General features: G+C 47.3%; 3 protein-coding genes across 3 annotated transcripts in view; 2 read left to right on the forward strand and 1 right to left on the reverse strand.

Annotated features, from left to right (window-relative positions):
• Nucleotides 1-57: 57 nt before the first annotated feature.
• On the reverse strand, nucleotides 58-15,311 carry CA4 (carbonic anhydrase 4). Its single transcript, XM_039720724.1, has 8 exons — nucleotides 14,935-15,311; nucleotides 6,520-6,570; nucleotides 5,570-5,740; nucleotides 3,615-3,772; nucleotides 3,388-3,480; nucleotides 3,020-3,083; nucleotides 2,760-2,923; nucleotides 58-1,609 (listed from the first exon to the last, which is right to left on the reverse strand). The coding sequence occupies exons 1-8, from the start codon at nucleotides 14,990-14,992 to the stop codon at nucleotides 1,421-1,423; spliced, it is 948 nt and encodes a 315-aa protein (XP_039576658.1). The 5' UTR covers nucleotides 14,993-15,311; the 3' UTR covers nucleotides 58-1,420.
• LOC120507715 (lysophosphatidic acid receptor 1-like) lies at nucleotides 13,029-22,245 on the forward strand. The gene is made up of 2 exons (XM_039720722.1): nucleotides 13,029-13,186; nucleotides 19,715-22,245. Exon 2 carries the CDS (start codon nucleotides 20,761-20,763, stop codon nucleotides 21,727-21,729), a length of 969 nt encoding a protein of 322 aa, XP_039576656.1. The 5' UTR covers nucleotides 13,029-13,186; nucleotides 19,715-20,760; the 3' UTR covers nucleotides 21,730-22,245.
• Nucleotides 22,246-23,615: 1,370 nt separating this feature from the next.
• Nucleotides 23,616-23,776, forward strand: part of ZNHIT3 (zinc finger HIT-type containing 3) — a 3,754-nt gene continuing 3,593 nt past the window's right edge. The window contains exon 1 of the mRNA XM_039720725.1: nucleotides 23,616-23,710. Coding sequence (XP_039576659.1) covers nucleotides 23,631-23,710 — 80 coding nt within the window. The 5' untranslated portion in view covers nucleotides 23,616-23,630. The remainder of the gene's footprint in view (nucleotides 23,711-23,776) is intronic.

Genomic DNA, 23,776 nt, shown 5'->3' on the forward strand with positions numbered 1-23,776 from the left:
TTATGGATTCCCCTTCAGCAAGGACGAAAGAAATAAAAACTCAGAACAATTCACATATAGGTCTGTTGTTCACCTTTAATATTTCATTTCAGTTGCATAAAAACACAGTTAAAGTATTAATCTTTCCTTTAAACTTAAATAGATTCATTTGCTTTCCCATGTGGGTTTTTTTTTAAGCTTTATTGATTGATTAATATGAAAATAATTTCCCTGCTTTTGGTGAGCTGTGATTGATCTCACTGCCAGGATTTTACTGAAAATATATAAAGTCATCTCTGCAAACATTGCCCTTAAAGGAAAAAAAATACAAATCTGCTAATATGAAATCCTATTTTGCTGTGGCCAAAATCTAAAATCCTAAAAGAAGCTGTAACATGTTATATGGCACTAGCCAAAGAGAAATGTTATGTCCCTCTTCAGAGGGAGAACTAGAATAATACAAGGAAACCCCATTTCCCAATGTATTTTCTATAAGTAATTGGGTAAGATATGAAGGAATTGGTTTAAACCACAATCTTGGCAAAAACTATGACTCTTGACCATGTGTGACTATTGCAGGTATGCTACTATAAAAAATTATATATATAAAAGAAATATATATTTATATATATATTTATATGTAAGAAAGAGCCATTTCTTGAGCTGTCCTATTTTATAAGGCAAATAACAACTAGAAAGGATGATCAGAGTCTCCTGCTTCAGAAGCAGCCCTCCAAAGAGAGGGAATTCCCACAGATGTGCCTCTGGTCCGTGGGGATGAGCCTCCCTGCTGCTCCCCAGCACATCACACGGCATCCCAGAGAGGGATGAATAAATAACAGAGGAACCTGATAGCCCCAGCAGGAGACGGGGTGGAAGGAATCCAGTGGCCTTATCTGAAATTAGCTGAGATATTCTGAAGGAGGGAGGAGGATTTATGTGCTGGGTGAGTGCCCTTCCCTGGAGGGGATGAGCCAGGTGCTGCTCCTGTGTGGGAGCATTTGATCTTTGCTCTGAGCTGTACCTTCAGGTAGGACAGAGTGGGGTTGTAGGAATTACTCCACATTTCAGTGCCACATTTGCAGAGCTGAATGTAAACGTGCTCCAAACCAACCCCTTCACAGGCACTTAAGAACAGATTCCTCTCCGAGGTTCTCTGTGCAGCTCCTTCCAGTGCTGCCTTAAAACTACAGCATAATCCAGACTAACGCTTTCTCTGAGTGTATTGGCTTTTAAAATGGAATTTTCATTGCTTTATCTCCCAGTTCCTTTGCGTTCTGGTGGTTTGGGTTTCACCAGAGCAGCACAGAAGCCCTTGGTTAATATCTGGAGGAGGACAAAGCTATTCTGTGTTGGGACACAATTCGTGAGAGGCTGAGACAAGGAACAGCAAAAATAACAAGAAATGAAGGCCCAGGACGCTGAGTGAGGCGGGGAAGGCTCAGCGGGACAGAGAGCTGAGGGTGCAGGTGAGGGCCAGGGCCAGCAGCAGCAGCTGTGCCGTGGGCAGGGCAGTGCCAGCCCCTGACCAGAGCACCGTGCGCGTGTTCAGGGGCTGCACCGGCCGGAAATTCTCCATCATGGGAGTGGAGTTGTTCCCATCAAAGTGCAGTTCTGCGAACTGGGACAGCTGCAAAACACAACAGCCTGTTAAATCTGCTTCCACAACTCTGGGAGCTGTCCTGTTGCCAAGCTCGGGTTTTGAACCTGAGGGTTTTATGGGTGCCTGAAACCTCGCAGGAAAGGCCCTGGCACAGGCCACTGGAGAGGTCACCGAGTGATGGCTCCTTCCAGCCCTGGCAATCACGGGCACTTCCTCTGAGTGGGGCCAAATGCTCTGTGCAGCCCCAGGACTGGCTCCCCCAGAGCCCCTGACGCACGCGGCGCCGGCCCCGGCCACCACGTCAGGGTGACACAGGCAGGAACAGCAGGAATTCTGTCCTTGGTCAGGCCCCTGGCTGCTCTGTGTGACTCTGGGCTGTGCTGGGGCACTGTGACAGCACTCAGGGCAGGAATTCTGTCCTTGGTCAGGCTCCTGGCTGCTCTGTGTGACCTGGGCTGTGCTGGGGCACTGTGACAGCGCTCAGGGCAGGAATTCTGTCCTTGGCTGCCCTGTGTGACCCTGGGCTCTGCTGGGGCACTGACAGTGCTCAGGGCAGGAATTCTGTCCTTCTGTCCTTGGGCAGGCTCCTGGCTGCTCTGTGTGACTCTGGGCTGTGCTGGGGCACTGTGACAGCACTCAGGGCAGGAATTCTGTCCTTGGGCAGGCTCCTGGCTGCCCTGTGTGACCCTGGGCTCTGCTGGGGCACTGACAGTGCTCAGGGTATGCTGTGAGTGAGGAGCTGAACTGGCTCTGGGCCAGGCTGTGTGATCTCTGCACAACCTGTGTTTCCCAAGCATTCTTAATTCCATCTCCTCTTCCTGCCTGCAGGTCGAAAATGGGCTGCTTGATGCTGGTGGGCCCAAGGTTTGGGGTTGGAATTATTGTCCTGACAATGGGAGAAAAGCCATGGAGCTGAGCAGTGACCACGTGGCAGCAGTGGAAGTGCTGCTGACGAAGCCCTGAGCTTGGGGGGGTTTCTTGGCTCTCTCCTCACGCCGTCATTTCCCCTTCCTGCCCCTTTCCTGCCATTTTCTGAGGGGTGATTTAACAGGGTCAGTCAGCTGGCAGCACGTTGAGGCTGCTGCCCAGTGAGGGTGTGTGGGGAGCCAGGCACTGAGGTGTCACCCTGCAGCCCAGGGACACCACAGAGCCTCCAGGCCGTGCCTCTGCCACTCACCTGGCCCTGGCTGAGCTCCACTGGCGTCTCAAAGACGGTCCAGATGACGTCCTGGTGGCAGTCAGGGGTGGTGAGGGACCCCTGGTAGCGATAGTACCTCCCAAGGTCTTCCTCAGCTGGGAGGAGAGAGCTCAGTGGCACAGGATCCACCGTTGCTGATTGCCCTGGAAAAACCACGGGGGGAAATCCCTTGTAATGCTTGTGGCTGCAGGTTTTGCCCACATTTATCCTCACCCCACACAGCTTGTGGAACCCCTTACCTTTGTATTTAATATTCTTTAATTCATTCAGTAGAGTTTCGTAGTTTTCATTTTTTTTGTCAGCCTGAAAGGGAAATATTTTCATTCCACGTCGTGTATTTCTCTACAAGTGGTTGCTTTTAATCAGTGGTGAATAAAACAGAAAAGGGCCACAAGAAGAAATAACAGCAAGCAGGATGTAGAAAAAGGGAGAGGAACTCAGTGCTGGCAGAATGCCTGCAGAAGATAGGCAGGTTAAATCTTGGGCTACTGTAATGTTGACATAAACGTAAAATAGTGACATAAACACAAAATAGTGACATAAACAATCCCTCAGCCAAACTGCTGGCTGAGATTTGAGAGGGGCACTTGAAAATTTCCCTGCCTACCTTTACAAAGAAGGCCAACACAGCCAAACCATCTTTAGTTTTCTTGGCTTCTGTCACATCTGAAACATCTTCTCTGATGTGGACGATGTGAAACTGGAACACAACAGCCAAGGACAATTATTTCCACCTCAGACCTCCCATGGGGAACTAGCCAAGAGATTTGTGAGCAGGATCTCAGAATTGCAGAGTTCTGGAGTGAAAGCCATGCTCCCCTCAGCCCCACCTACCTCCATGGGGTATTTCTCTCCATCTATGCTGTGCTCGGAGCCAGGGATGTTTTGTTGCTCTCCCAGGACTCCCCAGTGAAAATGGAATTCTACTGCCTTGTATTTTCTCTCCAGGCCTCCTCCTCCGATTTTAGGGGATGCGTCTAGTGCCACTTTAACTGGGGAAGAAAAAGCATAAATTGTTTTAAAGGAGAAGAGCAGGTCCTACATTAACAGTATGTGAGAGCAGAGATGTTCTTGAGATTCAAATTCATCTTCACGTTCTCACTTGGCTTTTCAGGCTGAGTGTTCCAGAAATTCTGCTCTGCAGAAACTGAACTTCTACAAAATCATGGCTGAGTTTAATTTGAGGTTAATTCTAACCATTATGACCTCTGGAGTCAGAGCTTCTTATACCTCTCAGAAGACCCTATATTCCTTCTTTTTTTTTCCTAAAACAAAACCTCTATCAAAGTAAATTTGATCCCAGTTTATTTGGGTTTTAACCATCATTTTAATCTCCTCTTTTCTGCACTGTAACATTTCCTTGGGGCAGAGTTTTTAAATTTATTTATTTAATTTAAGGCTAAATCATACATATTTGAGATATACTTTAAAATGTTGCTTTTTGTGACCCCCACATTATGCACAGCACTTCTCTTTGCATAGGAAAATTCCGGGTTGCAGCCCCAGAGGAAAATTCTGGATTGCAGCCCCAGAGATTTCATTTCTGTTCTGAATTCCAAATGAACTTGGAGAGTGCATGAGTCATTTAGTTCCTTTGCTTTTTAATCCGTAAATGGATGAGTCAGATGTCTTTGTGGGCTTTGTTTATTTAGCTTAAGACCTTTGAGACAGCGACCTTTGCTATGTGCCCATCACGGGACATAATGAGGGTCTAATCTCACCTGCAGCCTCTAATTGCAGCTGTAATTTAAGCAATAACGTCCTCATTTAGTACGGGAATTGGTTGCCTTCAGAAGGAAGAGATTTTAAAAGCCCAGATTAAACCCTAATCCTTAAACATGGCTGGGGAAGATGAGGAGCAGTCCTTATAAATATTAATTTTGATGTAAAAGGGACTGTAATTGGACATTCCGGAATATCACCCTGTAATAGGAAAGTCATTAACCATATATTAATGAAAAGTCAAAACATTCCTTTTTCTTGTGGTCTGCCACAATTTCTGGCTGTTAAAATCTCCCCAGCTGCCTTCCCACCTGTCCCTTTTAAATCAGGAAATATTTGCCACTTGCTCTTTCTGCTTTGAGGATTTGGCAGTTCAAACAGCCCATCCAAGATTTTAAAAACACCTACAGGTAACTTAAAAAAAAAATCGATTACAGGCTTATTTTTAAAGTCGAAATAATTGACCATAATTTTTTTGGAGCAGCATCCTCAGTATTGTGCAGGAAGGTGGAGGAAGAGGAACAGCTCTGAATTACTGTTAATTGATTCAAGGTTTACTGATTCACTAAGTAGCTGATCAACATCAGATAACTTCTGTGTGCAGAGAAAACACAGAATCTGAGAAGAATATAGCTGATTATTTAAAGAACTAATAACACCCGGCTCTGAGAATGACTTTCCCACAGCAGGTTTTCTCCAGCAGGATTCTTTGTGCAGAGGCAAGAGTTGGACAGGAGCAGCCCAGGAATGAAGTGGTTCCAGGAGAAAATGATCAAATTCTGCCCAAATTCTTGTCCTGCCCCCAGCTCTGGACTCTGCTTGGGTTGGGGGTTTTCATTTAGAGCTTCTGTGACACCTCCAGCTCCGTTCCTGCTGGGATGTTCAAGAACCACATCCAACCCCAAAACTTCATCATTCCCACAAACTTCCCAAGAAAATTTTGACGCCAAAAACCTTCTGGGGGCTTCGCTTCTGCAGCAGAGGGCTGGGACCCCATCTGTGCTCCAGGGGCCTGGAAGGAGCCAGGAAATCCCAAATGCAGGCCAGGAGAGCTGGGCAGCACTTGCCTGTGTGGCCGTTGTTCTGCAGGTCCCACCTGGCCGAGCCCCTCACGCCGTAGCCCTCGAAGCTCAGGGGCTGCAGCCTCCTGTCCAGCTGCACATTTCGGGTGACGATGTTGACAGGGGACTGCCTCTCCCCTCTGCACGCCTCGTGCAGCTGGTGCCACTGGGCAGGACCTGCTCGGGGAGGGAGAAAATGGGTTGGTTTTTTACCCTGTAGACAGCAAATCCTCGAGGAAACCAAACCACCCAACCCAAAGGGGGCATTCGGGACATCACCCCAGCTTCTGGGGTGAGTTTTACATTTGTGTTTTGATTTTTACGTTTGTGCATTTACATTTTTACATTTGTGTATTTGATTTTTACATTTGTGCGTTTACATTTTTACATTTGTGTATTTGATTTTTACATTTGTGCGTTTACATTTTTACATTTGTGTATTTGGTTTTTACATTTGTGTATTTGATTTTTACATTGTGTATTTGTTTTTTACATTTCTGTATTTGATTTTTGCAGTTGTGCATTTACATTTTTGCATTTGTGTATTTGATTTTTACATTTCTGTATTTGATTTTTACATTTCTGCATTTACATTTTTGCATTTGTGTATTTGATTTTTACATTTCTGTATTTGATTTTTACATTTGCGCATTTACATTTTTACATTTCTGTATTTGATTTTTACATTTCTGTATTTGATTTTTACATGTGTGCATTTACATTTTGACATTTATTTGTACATTTCTACATTATCCTTGGTCGACACAAAATGAGCAGTTACCACAAGCACCCAGGGCTTAAAAATTCCCTGTTTAGCACTGAAATGGTCACAAATAATGTGACCACGAGGCACTAAAGGCCGAGTGCTGTGGATTCTTTGCATTATTTCTCTCAGCAGCCCTTTGCAAAGCAGGAGAATCACCAATGTGATTGGGAAAATAAATGGCTTGCAGTACCTTTACACTGGGGCAGCTCACACTTCTGGGACCGATAGCACCAGTGGCCCACTAAAAAACAAGAAATAAAACAGGTGAATGAAAATCTGTACAAATAATGCCCCCCAAAAGCAGCAGGGCAATGGATTGGCAGCTCTGCCCCCTCTAGATCCCCTCCTGATCTCTCATAAACCACTTTATAGCCATTAATGGCCCCCCAAGAACCTGTGCTGGCAGGAATCTTTAGATTCAGAACTCTGAATGGGCTGCAGTCCTAAAGAATTTGATTTTCAAACCTTGGCTTCCTCAACTTTCTTGAGGCAGAAGTTCCACATTTGAATGTATGCAGTGTTAAAGCAAATTTCCTTTTATCAGCTCTGCACTTGCCAGCCTCTCACAGACCTGTAAATTCACTTATCTCAGCCTGTTCCAGGAACTCCTTTGAAGTTTACCTGGGGAAGAATTCTGGGACATGAAGGATCTCACTTCCTGCAGCACCTGGGGATCTTTGCTCTAACTCGCTGTGCTCCCCACAGGGATGGATGCAAAATTCTGCAGCAGAACATCTGAATTTCACTTTTTCATTGTCAAAAGAAATACAAAATTCAGAGGACAAGAGCTGATTTAATTTTATGTGTTTGTCGAGTTAGGACAGTAGGATTGTTTTGTTTATCCCAAGTTGCTTCAGTGTTTCTTTATTTATTCTAAACTTTAAATTGACTTTGACAGGGGTAGTTCTCTTTGGCTATTTAACTTCAGTCCATAACAATTCAAACCCTCTTATAATGATGATTGATACCACACCTTCTGTTTGCTTGTGATTAGTACATTATAGGCATTTTAATAAATGGCTAATCAATTTTAAGGATAATTACGGAGGAGCCCTGTCACTTGACTGGTAATTACCTTAATTGGTAATTTATAACACACCTGCTGGAAGGCTTTTAACACCTTTATCTTGATATCAGTGGCATAACAATGCATCCATCTATTAAGGGTTTAGAAGTTATAAATAGAGAATTGTTGCAGAACCTGAGCAGCTGTGACACAGAGGGAGACCTCGTGGCAATTAATAAACCTTAAAAAATGACAGTTTCTGGTTTTCTTTCACAAAAACGAAATTTCTGCTGAAAACTCCAAACAATGTTTCCTCACTTTGTAGCTTAGCAAGACTGGGAAGAAAAACAAACTTTGCTTTTTTTTGTGTGGTAAGAACTGCAGGGATTTCTATGTTGTTACCCAAAAACTGGGTTTGACGAGGTTTTATCCTTTTGGCAGATTTTTAACATGCACAAAACTTCACTTTCCAGCACTGATTGTTGCTTTTTTCATCTTTCCAGGACTGTGGCACCGAGCTCTTCCTCATCCCCACAGGAAAGTTTCAAGCACAGGATGCCACAGTGCCTTAATCGATATTGTAATCAATGAATTAAAATGATGAATGTCCATTTGTTGCAGAGTGGCAGCTGAGCTGATCTCCACGTGTGTTTTCACACGGATCAAAGGCTCCAGGTGTGGTTCTGGCAGCTGCTCTGGGGTCGGTGTGAACTTTTAACAATCCCAGCAGCCTGGGACTGGGAGTTTCTTGGCAATTTACACACGAAGGAACCTTCAGGTGTGAAAAAAACCCAGCAGGAATAACCTGGAAGGATTTGCTGCCAAACCTTTGGGATGGAAAGCAGAGGGGGAAGGTGAGAGCTCCAGGCTGGGAGCTCCAGGAGGTTTCACAGTGGAGTGGGAGCATGGCCTGGACATCAAAGCATTTCTGCAACGCAAATCCGATTTTCCAGGTGTGAGCCACAGCTGGGAGCCAGGACAGCAGCGTGGAGGCTGTGGGGATTTTAAACCTCTACCCTGGAACCACCAAATTCAAAGAGAGCCACAGGGGGAAGGGGAATTATCCCCAGATTGTGCTGGTCCTGAGCCAGGGGAATGGAAATGGGTTCTGTCCCACCCTTCTCAAACACAGAAATCTCTGAGTTTTTACCCCCTGAGTTTTTTCCCCTGAGGTGTCTGGCAAGTTGTGCCAAATAAACCTCTCAGTATTCACCTCTCAATAAACTGACACTTGAGCACACCACAGATCTTCCAGCCTGGGCGTCAAAATGATGGGGAGAAAAAGTTGAATAAAATAAAATTTAATTTTGAAAACCCAGCCCTCAGTGGCTACAGCTGCCTCACAGCCAGCACTCAGGAGTGTTTCATAATCATTATCTGATTTTTGCATCTTGCCACCAAATTCCCAATGTCTCTGAACAAGGTAAGAATTGTGTTTGCTACCAAGTCCTTACCACACGTGTGGCTGGATGGTATCAGTGAAGTAGAAGAGCACATAAATCCAGCATTTCATAAGAGAAATGTCCTTGAAGCTGTTAAACCTTGAAGAACGAGCTAATTAAACATTACAGAATGCCTGAGCAAACAGTGGATTCATGTTTAGTGTGAATTAGGGCTGGTTTTTTTGGTTTGTTTTCTTTTTTTGATTGCAGCAATGGAACATTGGGGAACAGGAGCCTTTGTGTGGCTGCTGCTCAGGCCCCGAGGAGGAAAATTTACATTTGGATTTGATGGGAGTGGGATGTGAGCCTCCCTCCCTTTAGGAACCTTGCATGACAATGGCTCTTTCTTCCCCTGAGCTTTGGGGAAGCTCCTTGTCACATCCAGGCAGCTCTCCCTGGTTTTGGGCAGGATTATGGCCTCAGGCACGTTGTCCAGGCCACTTTGAATTGTCCAGAGGCTCCTGCCACTTCCCTTGGAAGAGTTTTGCACAGTGCATTAGGCCACGCTGTCAGGAAATGTTTCCTATTTAATAGCTTACATTTTCCACTCCCTTATCTGCATCCCATCACTCCTAGAAATATCACCGAACCACCCTAAACAATTCTTTTCCCTCCCTGGTGTTTACAGCCTCCAAACAGTTCCCTCTTCATCTGCAGTTCCTGTCCTGGCTTCATTCATCTTCTGTCCCCTCTGACAGCACTGCCTTCACCCTCCCACTGCCCCCTCCTCAAAATCTGCCTCTGAGCCCCATTTTTATGGGGTCTGGGAGCCCTCAGGTCCCACCCTGCTCTGCTCTTCCCATCCAACCTCAGCTCCCACTCTCTCTTCCCTGCAGCTCATTTTATTGCTGGAAGAACACAGCAGAAAGTGAGGTTTTCAATAGTTTAGGGTGGTTTTTTTTGGTTTGTTTTTATGGTTGAGGTGCTGAAATCATTGCTGTGACATACAGATATAAAAATATATAGATACAGATAAAGATGAAGATATAGATAAAGATATAGATATGCACACCTGGACTCACTGTATGATCAATTCCATCTTTCTCTTACATTTTATTATGGATTTATCCTTGATTTCAGTGGTTCTGCCCCATCCCACAGGTGTCACCTTGACTTTATTTGGTTTAGCTTAGGGTAGGGCTGGACAGGGCTGGCTCTTCCTCCACAGAGTTCAGCACAGTTAAATTTAGGGAGTCTCTCTTGGCACGTGAGCAGTCCCACTTATCTCTGCCTCTTCCTCCTGGAATTTACAACTGGTTCCTGCCCAAGCTGCTTCTTGGCACGGGGGAGGCCGAAAAAACAATACAAATTACGTCTTGTTTTCATTTCACTGCAAACATTTTCAATTGTTTTAGCTATCAAGCCTCGTTTGGAAGCTCGGGACAAAAAAATAAATTAAATATTGGTGCAGTTGAGACCTCCCTGTCCTGCCCAGGGGGTGGGAGGTGCTGCTGGCCGGGGGCCAGGCTGGAGCAGCCCTGCCAAGGTGCTGTTGTGAGATCTAGGAAAAGACCCTTTGGCTCTTTGGACCACGCTCAGATTGTCTGAATTCCATCAAAATTCCCAAATCTGCTCTGTCCCACTGTGCGCTGCTTGCTGCCCTGCTTGGAGCTGCTGGGCTGAAAATGCCATTTAACCTGTGAGCCACTGAAACAGCCTGAACTGCCTCAACTCCTGCTTCTGAGAGAGGGGCTGTGCTTCATTCACCTTCTGGTTTGCCCTTTAAATTATTATTATTATTATTGCATTTTTTATTATTATTTTTGCAGCTTTTATTGTTATTTTTGTGGGTTTTATTATTATTTTTGTGGGTTTTATTATTATTTAATTATTATTATTGCATTTTTATTATTATTTTTGCAGCTTTTATTGTTATTTTTGTGGGTTTTATTATTATTTTTGTGGGTTTTATTATTATTTTTGCGGGTTTTATTATTATTTTTGCTTGTTTTATTAACAATATTGAGCCTCTGGGAGTGTCAATGACCTTTTTGCCCGGGACAACAGGAATGTCCTGTGTTGGTTTTTGATTCAAATCCCTCCTGTCTTTCACCTGAGTCCTCTGTTTGTCCCTTTAGCCTCCTGTCCCCCTTCCAGCCATCCTGCCTGGCCATTCCCTGCTCTCCTGGTGGTCCCAGGATGCCCCCAGAGCTCTCCCTGCTCTGCTGTCCTGGCTCCTCAAATCCATCCCCAAAATCTGCTCTCACCTCTGCATCCTTTTCCAGCAAAATGGCAAAAGCTGGGTTTGCATGGGATTTATTTTTAGGTTTGGCTTGTGTTGGGCCCATCCTATTTTTAGCTGGCTTTGTGAAACTTTCTATTTTTAGTGCAAAAGACAAAACAAAAGCAATTGTTACTTAAGCCTGTCTTTCTAATTAATGGGATTGCTGAGCATATAGGCATGAGAATATTTCTGCCTCCTGAAGCATTACACATCCTCAGGAAGCCCCAGTCACCCCTCTGACAGACAAAACCAGTTCCAAAAGTTCCCCTCGAGGTTTGAGAGCCTCTGCGAGCCCATTCACTGCTCTTCACTTTTAACCTGAATTTGGTTTTCCCTGGGGCACAGTGCAGGAGAGGATGGGGAGCTGGCCCTGCAAATCAGCTTTATTGTGGAGGTGAAGCCTTGCGAGGCTGCACGGCTGATGTTTGCCATGGCACACAGAAATCACAAGCTGGATGAGGCCTCTGGAACAGACACAAACTGCAGGGAAAATCCAGAGGGGCTCCGGGATTCTGGATATGAACAATTTAACATCTGCAAACGACTTCCTCTGTGTCAGAGAGCAGGGGAAGGTGTTCAGCTGGGACCTGTGATCCCCTGCTGCAGATAATGTGCCCTCAGAAATGTCCTGTGTCAAAGGCAGGAGCTGTAACAAAAATGAGTATCCAGGGCTAAGGTGATTTCCTCCTGTGAGGGGTTTTGCTTTGCTTTCTGTCATAAAAATGCAACTCAGATTTATTCATTTTGAAGTACTTTTAAAATTTAATTCAAACAAATCACTCAGTAGCTTTGCTGGCCTCTTGCAGCCTTTTATGCTGAGCTTTTGATGGCTGATCCTGTGGCTAAAAATATGACTAAAAATCTAATCAGAGGCCATTGGATAGATGCTGGAACACAACAAACATCTCCTGCAATGCCACAGGCAGGGAAAGAGCCTGCGCTGAGACAGACCCTGCACTTGGCAGCTTCTCTAGGAGACCTCAAGGTTTCTGCTGGTTTTTTTCCAAAGTGCCAAAGGCTTTTCTGCTTCCAACATCCCAGTGGAAGAGCCAGGAGGATCCGTGGGGAAATCATGGATAAAACTGAGCGGGATCATCCTCATCCCTGGGGAAGGGGCTTGGATTCCGACCCGTGGAGACTCCAGAGGTGACCTAAACCCTTCACAAGGGTAATTCCATAATTCCTGTGGCTCCCTGCCTTGTTCCAGGTCTTACATTGCATTTATTATCCTTGCTTTAATCAGCTGAAAATGCAACTTTTCACCCCAGAGTGTGTCCAAGTCTGCCAGCATCCCAACTTTGCCAGCTCTAAAATGGCTTTGGAGCCCAACCATAAATCTGTGTGCAGTTCCACTAGAACTGGAAAGGGAAGAAGTCACAGCATCTTTTTATTTCTTTTTTTTTTTTTTTACAATGCTGATGGAGCTCTCAGGGATATTTTGTATATTTTGTACCTGAAAGGCCCTGAGGAAACCCCAGAGTGAGAATTGATGCCAATGTCCGCATGGTTATGTAAATTTAATGTTTGTGACGGGTAAAAGCATGTGAGCAGAAATATAGAAAATTAGAGGGATCTAATCTCATCTAAATGAGAGGAATGTCCTATCAGGCAGCAATCTTTTGGAGCAGCAGAGCATGGACTGTGGGAGATTTGTCTCCTCATGGCTGAGTCCTGCTCTGTGATAAAGCAAAAGGTTAAAACGTGCTGGGTTTCATTCCATTCCCCCTGAAGAAAATTAATTTTCAGTGACTTTGCTGTAACCCCCAGCCCAGAGCTGCTGGAGGGATGGACAGGGATGGATGGATGGATGGATGGTGGATGGATGGATGGATGATGGATGGATGGAGGGATGGACAGGGATGGATGGATGGATGATGGATGGATGGATGGATGATGGATGGATGGATGGATGGATGGATGGATGGATGGATGGACGGAGGGATGGACGGATGGATGGATGGATGGATGGATGGATGGATGGATGGATGGATGGATGGACGGACAGATGGATGGAGGGATATCCCTCACTCTCACAAGGTTTGGAGCATTCCTGCTGGAAATTGCAGACACTTTGTCTCTCCTTTCCCCCAAAACAGAACCAGAGGGTCCCTGAGCTCTCAAAGGAACCAGACAAGAAACCCGAGGGGGATCAGAGCAGCTGTAAATGGAACACACTGAGACCTGGGTGAGGATGAGGTTTCATCCCTGGGCAGGTGCCTGTACCAGCCTGCCTCAGTTTCCCTCTCCTACAACAGGGATAATGCCCCTCCCTTCCTTAGGAAGCCCTCTAAGGACTGTGAATGGTGATTTAGAGCCCCAGGTGCTCTGCTGTTCAGACAAGGCTGGCAGCAATTCCAGATTAGCAATCAGTCATTTCACTGTTTCAGTGAGTTATCAGCTGCCCAGGTGGAGCTGGGCTCAACGAGCTGATCAGACCCAGGCTGGTTCTGACAAGTGGCAAGTCAGGAAGGAAAGGTTTATTCTTTAAAAAAAATATAGATAACAACAAGAAAGAATACAAGGAGGAATTTCAGCTGATTCTCAACAGTGGAGTTTCTGGAAATGTTAGCCTTTAACTTCATAGATTGTATCCTGTGGAGCTGCTGCCAGAGGAAAGTTTGGAGAAGAAGGTGCAGAGAGCAAATTTCTTGTGTGTTAATGACTGTGTAATTTGGTCCACACTCAAGGAAGAACGTGCAAATAATCAGGGGGGCAAAAACTGCCAAATTATCATCTAAGCTTTCCCCGTGTTACTTCCTTCTGATAGAGAGGTAAACCCTAATTATTAACACCAATCTAATCAAGTTACAAGGGTCTTCTAGATAGTCTTTAGGTTTGCCCAATAAAGCCCCTAATGGGGCAGTAAATTTGGCAAAGTGTTGGTAGCCAGGGATTGATCAGAAGCAAACACGAGGGGCAGACTTTGGAAAAGAAAAGCTTTTTTTAGTGTTTGTGCTCACCTGGCCCAGGTGGGGCAGCCCCTGCAGGGAGAGCAGCCCTGCAGCAGAGGGAAAGGCTTGGAATTCCAGCTAAGAATGGGGGAAAGCCAAGCTGCTGAGGGACAGGGAATTCATTAGGAGCAGAGAAATAAATACAGGGAAGCCCTTGAGGACTTTTGGAGCAGCTCTGAACCTTGATCTGCTTTAACACCATCTGCCTTGAGCAGATCTCAGGGCAGCACTTCCCCCTGCTCCTGCCGGGTCCCTTTTCTCCTGGCTGCACTCTGCTCTATTTTAGTGCAAACAATGGACCCTTGGTCACTTTGAAGAGCTGCAGTGTTTAATTTCGAGCCTCTGTGCTGGTATTTGCATAGGAAAAGGGATTTATTCAGGGCTGCTGATTGAACAGAAGCAGGGGAAGAAATACCTCCTGCATTTTTCAATACCAATTATAGATCACTATTTAATTGAGCCATCCTAAGTGCACAGTGTACTCATAGTGTCCAGGGAGCAAAAATAGATGGGGCTGCTGGGCTGATGCAGCAAAGACATATTGTTCTGTCTCCCTCAGCAGAATTTCATCTTGGATCATACACAGCAAAGCAAAGGGAGTAGAAATGTCAAACAAGAGATTTCTTTCAAGTTTCAAGGGATTTTAAAGATAAAGAAATTAAGTTTTGGTATTTTAAATACATGTACATAATAAAATACAGAGATCAAGTCAAAGCTCATTGATTTTTCTTGGAGGAGGAAGGCAGATAGAATCTCTAAAGGTGAAAAGAAACCCCCAAAGCACTCATTCATTCACGAGAAAAGCATGTCCTTGATATTTTAACACAAAAAAATAAAAGGCAGAGAAATAAACAAATCAATCATCCTTCATTTACCAGAGAGAAGAATCAGAGAGCCTGCACTGCATGTCCTGATAGTCAGAAACAAATCAGAAATAAGAGAAACCTTAAGGTGGGGTTAGAAAGAGCAGGGAAGGACTTACCTACTGCCTCTGTCTTGAGAATGTGCAGGCAGAGCACAGCAAGGAGCAGCAATTCCATTCTCCAGATTAAATAGGCTCCGTGCTGAAACCAGAATTGATTGGCCTCCTCAGGATGTGATCACATTTCTGCTCTCAGTTTTATACTGGAGTAAGTAGTCCAGGACAGACCTGAAAGCCATAGCAGGAAGGTGAACTCCTCCCCTTTGTAATTTCTCCAGATTTGCCCTGCTCCTGATTTGCCTGGATTTATTCATTCTCCAAAGTGGATGGCAAAAGGAGTGAGGCTTTCTGGCACTGAGCAAGGAGCCTCAGTGAATATCTGAGGTTTTGTAACCTGCACAGCTTCAGCAGCCAGAGTGAAATGCCACATTTTAATTTACTGGGAGTTTTTCCCCTGGCAGCCTCGTGACATTCAATTAATACATGTGTTAATGTTTCCTTTAAAAAAAAAACCCAGGGAGACAAATAAAACCCCAACTCCCCCTCACTTCTACCCCCCAGCTCTCCAAACAGGATTGGAGTTGATTTGTGGGACTGGAAAATGGGAATTCCATGTGCAGCAACAGGAAATGTTAATTAGGTGACATACAACACCTTATGTATGTAATTAAACAGCAACACATTTTTTTAATAATCCTTTTTCTCAGCTCTCTGCTTCTGTAGAATGATAAATTCACAGGTTTTTCATTTTGGTCCCCTTTGTTTTCCCATCTAAATTATTTTTTAATTAAACACGATTCAGGGGCAACTCAGACTTTACATTCAGCAGAGAAAAGCGACGCAGCTTTACTCCAGACACAGCATCACCTCTGGGATTTTTGGGGGTGGATTTTGATCCAGCTGAGGAATACAAATGAGGCAAACTCCTTCCCCAAATGTCCGTGGGGGTGCAAGCCCAGAGCTGGGCTGGGAGGAAGAGCAGGATGGGCAGAGGGAAGGGATGTTCCCCAGCTGAGCTGAGCTTGCAGAGTCATCCAGCAGAGCTGAATTCCATAAAAAAGGAGCTGAGGAATCTCTCCCTGCCCTGCTGCTCTCCCAGAGGGGTGGCAGAGCTCAGGAGCAGCTCCTTTATTGATAAAAAGGGGCTGTAAAGAACATTCCCACCGCGCAGATCTGCCGGGGAGGGTTTCCCCACCCCGCAAGAGGTGATGAGGTAAATAATTCCTGCAGGGGAGAACAATGAGGGGCTGGTGGCTTTGTCCCTCCAGTCCCTGCGGGGCCAGGTGGATGCTGAGCACGCAGAGCAGCTCTGCAGCTCCAAGGGCATCCAAGAGACAATTCCCCCTGGGCCCTGCTCCTTCCCTGGGCTGCTCCTTCCCTGGGCTCTGCTCCTTCCCTGGGCTCTGCTCCTTCCCTGGGCTGCTCCTCACCGGGGAGCTCAACCAACATCTCTGTGTGATTTTCCTGCTCCATTTCCTTGAAGTCCTCTGTTCAGGACTGAAAAGCTGAGGGTTAGAAATTTTGGTCTTGAAAATCAGGCTTCTTGATTTATTTGTTTGTTTTTTGTTTTTGTTGTGTTCTTTTGGGTTTTTTTTTCCTCTTCTTTTTGTTTCTAAACCTTCCAGCCTGTCATTATCAAAGTGGTAATAAACTGCACTGCAGTCAGGTTAATTAAACCTTCATTTGAGTTCGAAAGCAAAGGCACGCTCAGGCAAAGGCATTCCCTTTCCTTCTAAAGCTGTCATCTAAATAAGCAGGGCTGGCATCATTTGATCTCCTTATTTTTATATTTTTTTTTCCTAAGGAAACTCCCCTGGCAGGTGCTTGGGTATCAGTTCTTGATGGCATCGTTGCACTTCAGGGTAGCTCTGATTCCTTTTCAAAACCAAAACTGAGATGCCAGGATGCCATCAAGAACTGGGTGCATTTTACACAAAGATTTTTGGACACTGAACCTGAAGATGTGAGAGCATCTTGGAGGAGGCGACACAAAGTTAAGCAGCTCTCTGAATTCCAGGCTGGATTTTCCTGACAGCTACACCGTAGGGAAGGACAGCTGGGAATATCAAATCCAGTAAAAACTGCATTTATTTTGTGGCCTGGAGAGCCACGGCAGCAAGGGCTGAGAGGGGGAGACTGGCTGGAGTCCAAACCCTGGTCAGAGAGGAGCTGACCCAGCAGGGATTGCCCTGCAGGGGCCAGGGAAGCACTTCTGAGGGACTGGAAACCCAGATGGGCTTTTGGTGGGTGATTGGGAATCCCACCCTGCAGGGTGAGAAAACAGAGTGCTCCTCATTCAGCTGTGTGCTGTCATTTTATTCCTGAGAGCTCCCACGCCCCTGAAGAGGAAATCTGGAGTTTCAGAGCTCTGGGTGAAGCAGAAACATTGCAGCTTCATCCTCCACGTGCAGAGTGGGCTGGCTCTGACTCCCCCCAGCGCTGCCCTGGGAATGCTGTCCCAGCACAAGGGATGGGATCTGTTCTGCCTCCCTCACACCCCGCTGATCCTGGAGAGGCTTTCCTTGCCACACACACCTGCCTCCAGGTGTTTCTCTCCCATCACCCCAAACCTGAGGCAAAAATCCCTCCAGGACAGAGGCTGGAGAGGGGAGGAGCAGAGCTCTGTGTTTTCAAAACAGCTCCAAAAAATCTTGGACGGAGATCACACACCCCATTTGTGTCTCCCTCTCCAGAAAGGAAGGCTTTAATCTGCATTAATTGGAACATAAATTGGATAAATAGGCTCCTTATTTGTATCACTCCCTTTCCTGACTGCTTCTTCCTTGCAGGCCTCGTGATGGCCGTGGAGAGAGGGGCAGAGGGGCACTGTGATCCCACAGCTCTGCTGGGGCTCGTGACACTGAAACCTGGATTTGTGGGATCCTGCTGAGCTGCTCAGGCCTCTTGGCTGGTTTTGCCCCAGGTTTGGTGTCTGCAGCGTGGTGAGAGTGCAGAGCTGAGTGCAGGGACAACGGGGAGAAAGCAGAACCATCCCAGTTCCCAGGATTTGGGGCAGGAATGGGGAATGTGACAGGGCAGGAAGCCGGGCACTGAAACCCCTCATCCTTTTGGGGTTGTCCTGTGTGCACACCTGTGGCTCGTGCTGCATCTCCCCTCCTCCCTGAGCTGTGGCATTCCTGTTTCATCACAAGGATGCAGATTTTCTCTGCAATTCCAGGCCCAGTTCCAGTTCCAGAGGACACAGTGCCTCACCCCAGGGTGAGGGTGGGAGCTGTCCAAGGGTTCCTGGGCAGGGCTGGGCTCAGCTCCTGCATGAATTCCCTGTTTTGGGATCAGTTTTGGTGAGTCCCAGCTGGGGTCTCTCCTTCTGAGCCCTCTGGGTCCCACTGGGGGCTGAGAGCTGCAGCTGGGGGCAATTCTGGGGCTGAGAGCTCAGCTGGGTGAACTTGGGTTTTCCACACTTGAACCACCACTAAAAATCCAGCCTGAAGCCTCTGGAGCCTCTTTCTCTTCAGTGTGGTCAGTGGTTATTGCCTTCCCCACAGGCACAGTCAACAGATAATTCCACAAAATGAGGCCATTTCTTACACATACATCAAAATAAATTGGGCATTCAGATAAAGACGTGTCAATACAATCACAGAACCAAAGGAAAAGCAATCACAGAACTGAAAAAAAAAAAGGGTTGCAGGAGGTGAAGTCTGGGTAAATATAAATCAAAGGCTGCCCACAGCAAGGTACAGACAGTGATTGAGGTGACAGCCCGAGATCCTGGAGATTAGATTGAGTTGCCTGGAATCCTGTGTCACCTTAAACAAACAATGGGATTGTTCTTTCCCCATTTATGGGATGCAGATAATTCCTCACAAGGGTATGCTGAGGTAAGCACAGGGAATGCTGCACAGTTCCTGGAATATGGCAGTAGGAAAACGCCCTTGGATTGAGGTTGTTCCATGAAGAGGTTGGGTTTTAAATTTAAAGTATTTTTTATTTGGTTTTGGGAGCCCCAGCTGCATCACAGAGGGCTGGAATATACAAATCTGGGGGTTTCTGTGTGTTAAAGCCCACTAAAAAAGCAGCTTCCACACTATTGTCTCCCTTAATCCAGCAACATGATGGTAATTTGTATGCAATTCTATTAGGGAAATCAGATTACAAATCTTTTGTGGAGAGCTATTTATACCACTTGATATTACTTTAATTACATTCTGATCTCACAACGTTTAGCATTTTGTGCTCGAGCACCAAATTTTCAAATTAGAGCAACTTCAAGCAGCATTTTCAGGAATATCTAGAGCCCTTTGGAGCCCAAATTCACAGATAAGTTATTTTTACCCACCAGGGTATTTTCAGAACCGTTTTGCTCTCTGGATGTTGTGTTCCTCACAGGTGTCCTGTGCCCACCTGGGCCGTGCTGCCACTGCTGCTGGGAGGGAAAGGATTTGCTGGGCTGGCTCAGGGGTGACAGAAATAGTGGGGCCCTTGTTCAGCAGCAACCTCACACCCGAGCTGTGGCTGCCAGGGCTGCCCCGCTGGGATTACAAAGGGAGTTTTATCTGGGACACTGGGAGAGGAATATTTTATAGGGTGTTAATACACCCCAGGCTTGACTGGTCAATTCTCAGCCCTCATTTCTATGTTGTCATTCCCTCGTGACATTCTGAAATGCTTACTCCTTACTTGTATAAAATATAATAATCACACTTTAAAAGTGTATTAATTAATGATAAAGTATTCCTGGTACTCAAAAATTGTGGGTGCTGACTGCACATTAAACTGAATATACCTTCATACACTTCAATGGGAAAAAAAAGCCCAAGAATTTGCCTTTTTAAACTCAAAATTATAGCCTAAATTTCTTACATTTTAAATTTGGCAGAGCTAACAGAGTTCACAGATTCCCACCTCTGGGGCTGGAATTGCTGCTGTAATGATCAGTGCTGAGTGTGGGAGCCCAAAAATTCAGCTGAGCTGCTTGGCAAGGCCGTGGCCGAAAATTGTGACCAATGAAGGTGAATCCTTCATCAAGGTAACAATAAAATACCAATTGAATCAGAATAAATAACGTGGATAAATGGATAATTTGTGTGGATAATTGCCCTGCTCACCTGGACTGCTCAGCTGGTTAAAATCTCCCTGCTGTCTCTGTATTTTATTCCAGCAGTGCCCTCTGCTGAGAGCATGGAATGTGTGTCCCCAGAGCTTTTTTCCTCCCCCCAACTCTCAGGTATTTTCAATCTAAATTCTCAAAAACCATTTGCATTTTAAAAGATGGAGAAAGAAGAGCAACACTGGTGTTGGTACTGGTTTATTAATGACCAAGCCAGATGAAATAAACACAAAATACCCTGTAGGAAAGGCATGGTAGTGGGGCTGGCTGGGTTTTAGCTGTGTTATCCTGGAAGAATTCAGTGGGAAAAGGCATTTTCTGGGCTCTTGGGGTCCAGGCTGGAGACACAGCACTGATGTTTATTTCAGCTCCCTCAGCCCTCCGAACCCACAAAACTCTGCTCCCCCTTTCCTGGCTCTCTAGTCCTTTATGATCGACTTAATTTGCGAGTTAAATTGATTCACTTCACTCCATTTGAGAACATCCCTGAAGAATTTTAAGCTGCAGGCGTCACCACCCATCTGGCCAAGCCCTGGGCATGTTTTGCTCTTGTCAAAGGTTGCTTCCAGCAGCTCATCCGTGTGGGAAACGCGTTCTGCAGTTTGGGCTATCCTAGCAACTGCCAGGGATCGGCACAGCCCCCAGCTGGCAACCCAAATATTTAAAAACACGCCTGGTTAAAGTTTAACCCCCGTGACGATGATGATGTGGCAGCAGGAGCTGCGCGTCAGGAGAGGATCCGCGCCGGGGATCGAGGTGGGAGCTCCTGGGGAGAATGGGATGAGCAGAGCCGGCCCCACGGAGCAGCTCCCACCATGAATGGCTTCCCAAACTGCTCTGCCAACCACACCAAGATCTGGAGTCACTACTTGGTGCTGGCCCTGGGCATCCCCCAGCTGACCATCAACGTCGTCTCCATCATCTTCAACTGCACCGCCATCTTCACCCGCCTGGCCACCAGGGACCTGCACAAGCCCATCTCCATCCTCTTCTGCAACCTGGCTGTCTCTGACCTCTTCACCAGCTTCTCCGGCTTCTGGATTTCCATGCTGTTCATCACCAACCCTGACATCACCATCTTTGGCTCCCAGGAAATGCTGGCTCCCTACTCCCTGTACACCACGTCCATCCTGTCCACCATCTACAACCTGGTGAGCATCGGCATCGAGCGCTACCTGGCCGTGGCCGAGAGCATGAGGACGAGGTTCAGGGTGGCCAGGAACCACTCAATCGCCGTGGTCTTCATCAGCTGGGTCCTGGCTTTCTTCCTGGGCTGCCTGCCCCTGATGGGCTGGAACTGCCTGCACGCGGAGAGCAACGTCTCGGTGCTCTACAGCCCCTTCTGCGTCAACTACCTCGTCTTCATCGCCATGCCCAACGTGGCCGTGGCCTTCCTCGTGCCCCTCTTCACCTACCTGAGGATCATCATCATCCTCAGGAAGAGGAAGCTGAGGATGCAGGCGTGTGGCCAAGCCATGGACACCTACAAGTCGGCAGAGACGCAGGTGGCCAGGACCAGCATCTCCATCTGGCTGCTGGCCCTGGTGTCCTACGCGCCCTTCCTGGCCGGCGTCATCTTCGACGCGGCCAACCAGCGCTGCCACAGCGAGCTGTACCCCGGGGTGTACATCTTCAGGAACTGCACGGCCATGCTGATCACCATCACCTGCCTGGGCAACCCGCTGCTCTACACGCTGAGGCTGAGGGCGCTGGGGGCGCGGCTGAAGGCGCTGCGGGGCCTGTGGGCGTCCCGCGTGCGGGCCTGCGCCATCGGCCACGTCTGAGCCCCGCTGTGGGGCTCGTGTCCCCACTCGTGTGTGCTCCGTCCATGCTGGGTGTTCTGTGCCTTCACGGCTGGCTGTGGGAGCGAAACGGGGAGAAGGAGGAGCGCGGAGTTTGTTGGCAGGGATGGCACTCCCTCCTCTGAAAGCAGCGCTCCTCCATGTTCTGTGTTGTGAGGCACTGCCGGAGCAGAGCAGAGCGCTCCTTTGCTTTGGAGTTAGTTTAGCTAGCTGAGGCAGGGTTTTCCCTGGACTGTTTTTTTTTCCTTTCCCTTTTCTGGGAACTGTTGGGAGCTGTTCCAGACTGGGAGCCGGGGAGCACCGAGAGCTTGCACCTTGTGGCTGCTCTGGGCAGCGGCCATGCCCAGTGCTGAGGGGCTGACAACAGAGAGACCCCTCAGGAGAGACTTTCTGAATCTGTCATCTCTAAAGAGCTGCAAATGAGTTTTGTCATCTGGTATTGTTCATTTTGTGTGTGCTGGGAGGTGCTTGGCCTGTTAAATAAACAGGTTTTTTCCACTTCTCTCTGAGGAAACCCTTCCCGAGCCGGCTGTGGGGAGGGGCCGTGTGGGTTTGCTTTCTGGGGGAGCCCTTTTGGATGTTTCCCCCCAAATTTACCCCAAACCAGGACACAGAGCAGACACTGAGGGCCCAAACCCCGCGGGGATGAGGGCTGGGGGGATCTCGGGGGCCTGGTGGGATCTCAGGGCTCCTTCCCAGCCTCGGCAGCGCCGTGGGCCCCTCACGGGGAGCAGAGGCAGCTCAGGTGGGGCATGGAGCCCCCAGCAATGTCCCCAGGTCCCTCATGGGGAACAAATGGGGGATGGAGCCCCCAGAAATGTCCCCAGGTCCCTCATGGGGAACAAAATGGGGCATAGAGCCTCCCAGCAGTGTCCCCAGGTCCCTCACAGAGAGCAGAGGCAGCTCAGGTGGGGCATGGAGCCCCCAGCAATGTCCCCAGGTCCCTCATGGGGAACAAAATGGGGCATGGAGCCTTCCAGAAATGTCCTGGGTCCCTCATGGGGAACAAATGGGGCATGGAGCCCTCAGCAGTGTCCCCATGTGGGGCATGGAGCCTCCCAGCAATGTCCTGGGTCCCTCATGAGGAAAAAATGGGGCATGGAGCCCCCAGAAATGTCTCCAGGTCCCCCATGGGGAGCAGAAGCCCCGTTCCAGGTGGGGGAAGGACTCTCCCAGCACTGTCCCTGCTTCTTGGAATTCCAGGCTCTTTCTTGCTCCAAGGTGAGGGTGAATAAAACTCAGGAGACTTCTTTAGAAACCTGGGCTGGATAGGTTTTGTGGCACCAGCTCAGCTGCTGCCCTGTGGTATTTCATCAGCACACAGCAATAAAATTCCATGGAAATCCACAGAGTGATGATGCTCTCACACTCATCACACACAATCCCACCCACTTGGAGCTTCCAGGGACTTCTTTCCAGTTCCTTTGCTTTGTTGTTGTTTCCTCATGTTTGTATCTATCTATATTCCTCTTTAACTCTCTATATTTCTCTATTTATTCTATATATATTTCTCTATTTATTATATAGATATATATTTATATTTTCTATTTCTCTGTTTATTATATAGATATATATTTATATTTTCTATTTATATTTTCTATTTCTATATTTTATATATGCCCATATCTATACCTCTCCCCTATCTCGATATACACCACCTCTCTCTCCACTCCTCCTTCTTCCCCCGCCCACAGCGCTCTCTCTGTATGTATCTATATCCATATATCTCTCTATATTTATTTATTTATAGAAATATCTCTGAATATCTCCACAAAACGCCCTGGCTACGGCTGCGCTCGGCGGTGGATTAAACACGCCTGGCTGGCGGCGCTCGATTGGCATTCCTGGCCGGTAGAGCGGAAGCGGAAGCGGAAGCGGCGGCCATGCGGGCACCGGGGCCGTGCGCGGAGTGCGGGGCGGCGGGCGCGGCCCGGTACCGCTGTCCGCGCTGTGCAGCCGCTTAGTGAGCGAGGGGCGGGCCGGGGGGAGCGGGGGGCGCGGGCCGGCGCCTTTCACCTCTCACTTCCAA

This window comes from Passer montanus, unplaced genomic scaffold (assembly GCF_014805655.1).
Source record: "Passer montanus isolate IOZ18808 unplaced genomic scaffold, ASM1480565v1 scaffold44, whole genome shotgun sequence".
Lineage (NCBI taxonomy): Eukaryota > Metazoa > Chordata > Aves > Passeriformes > Passeridae > Passer > Passer montanus.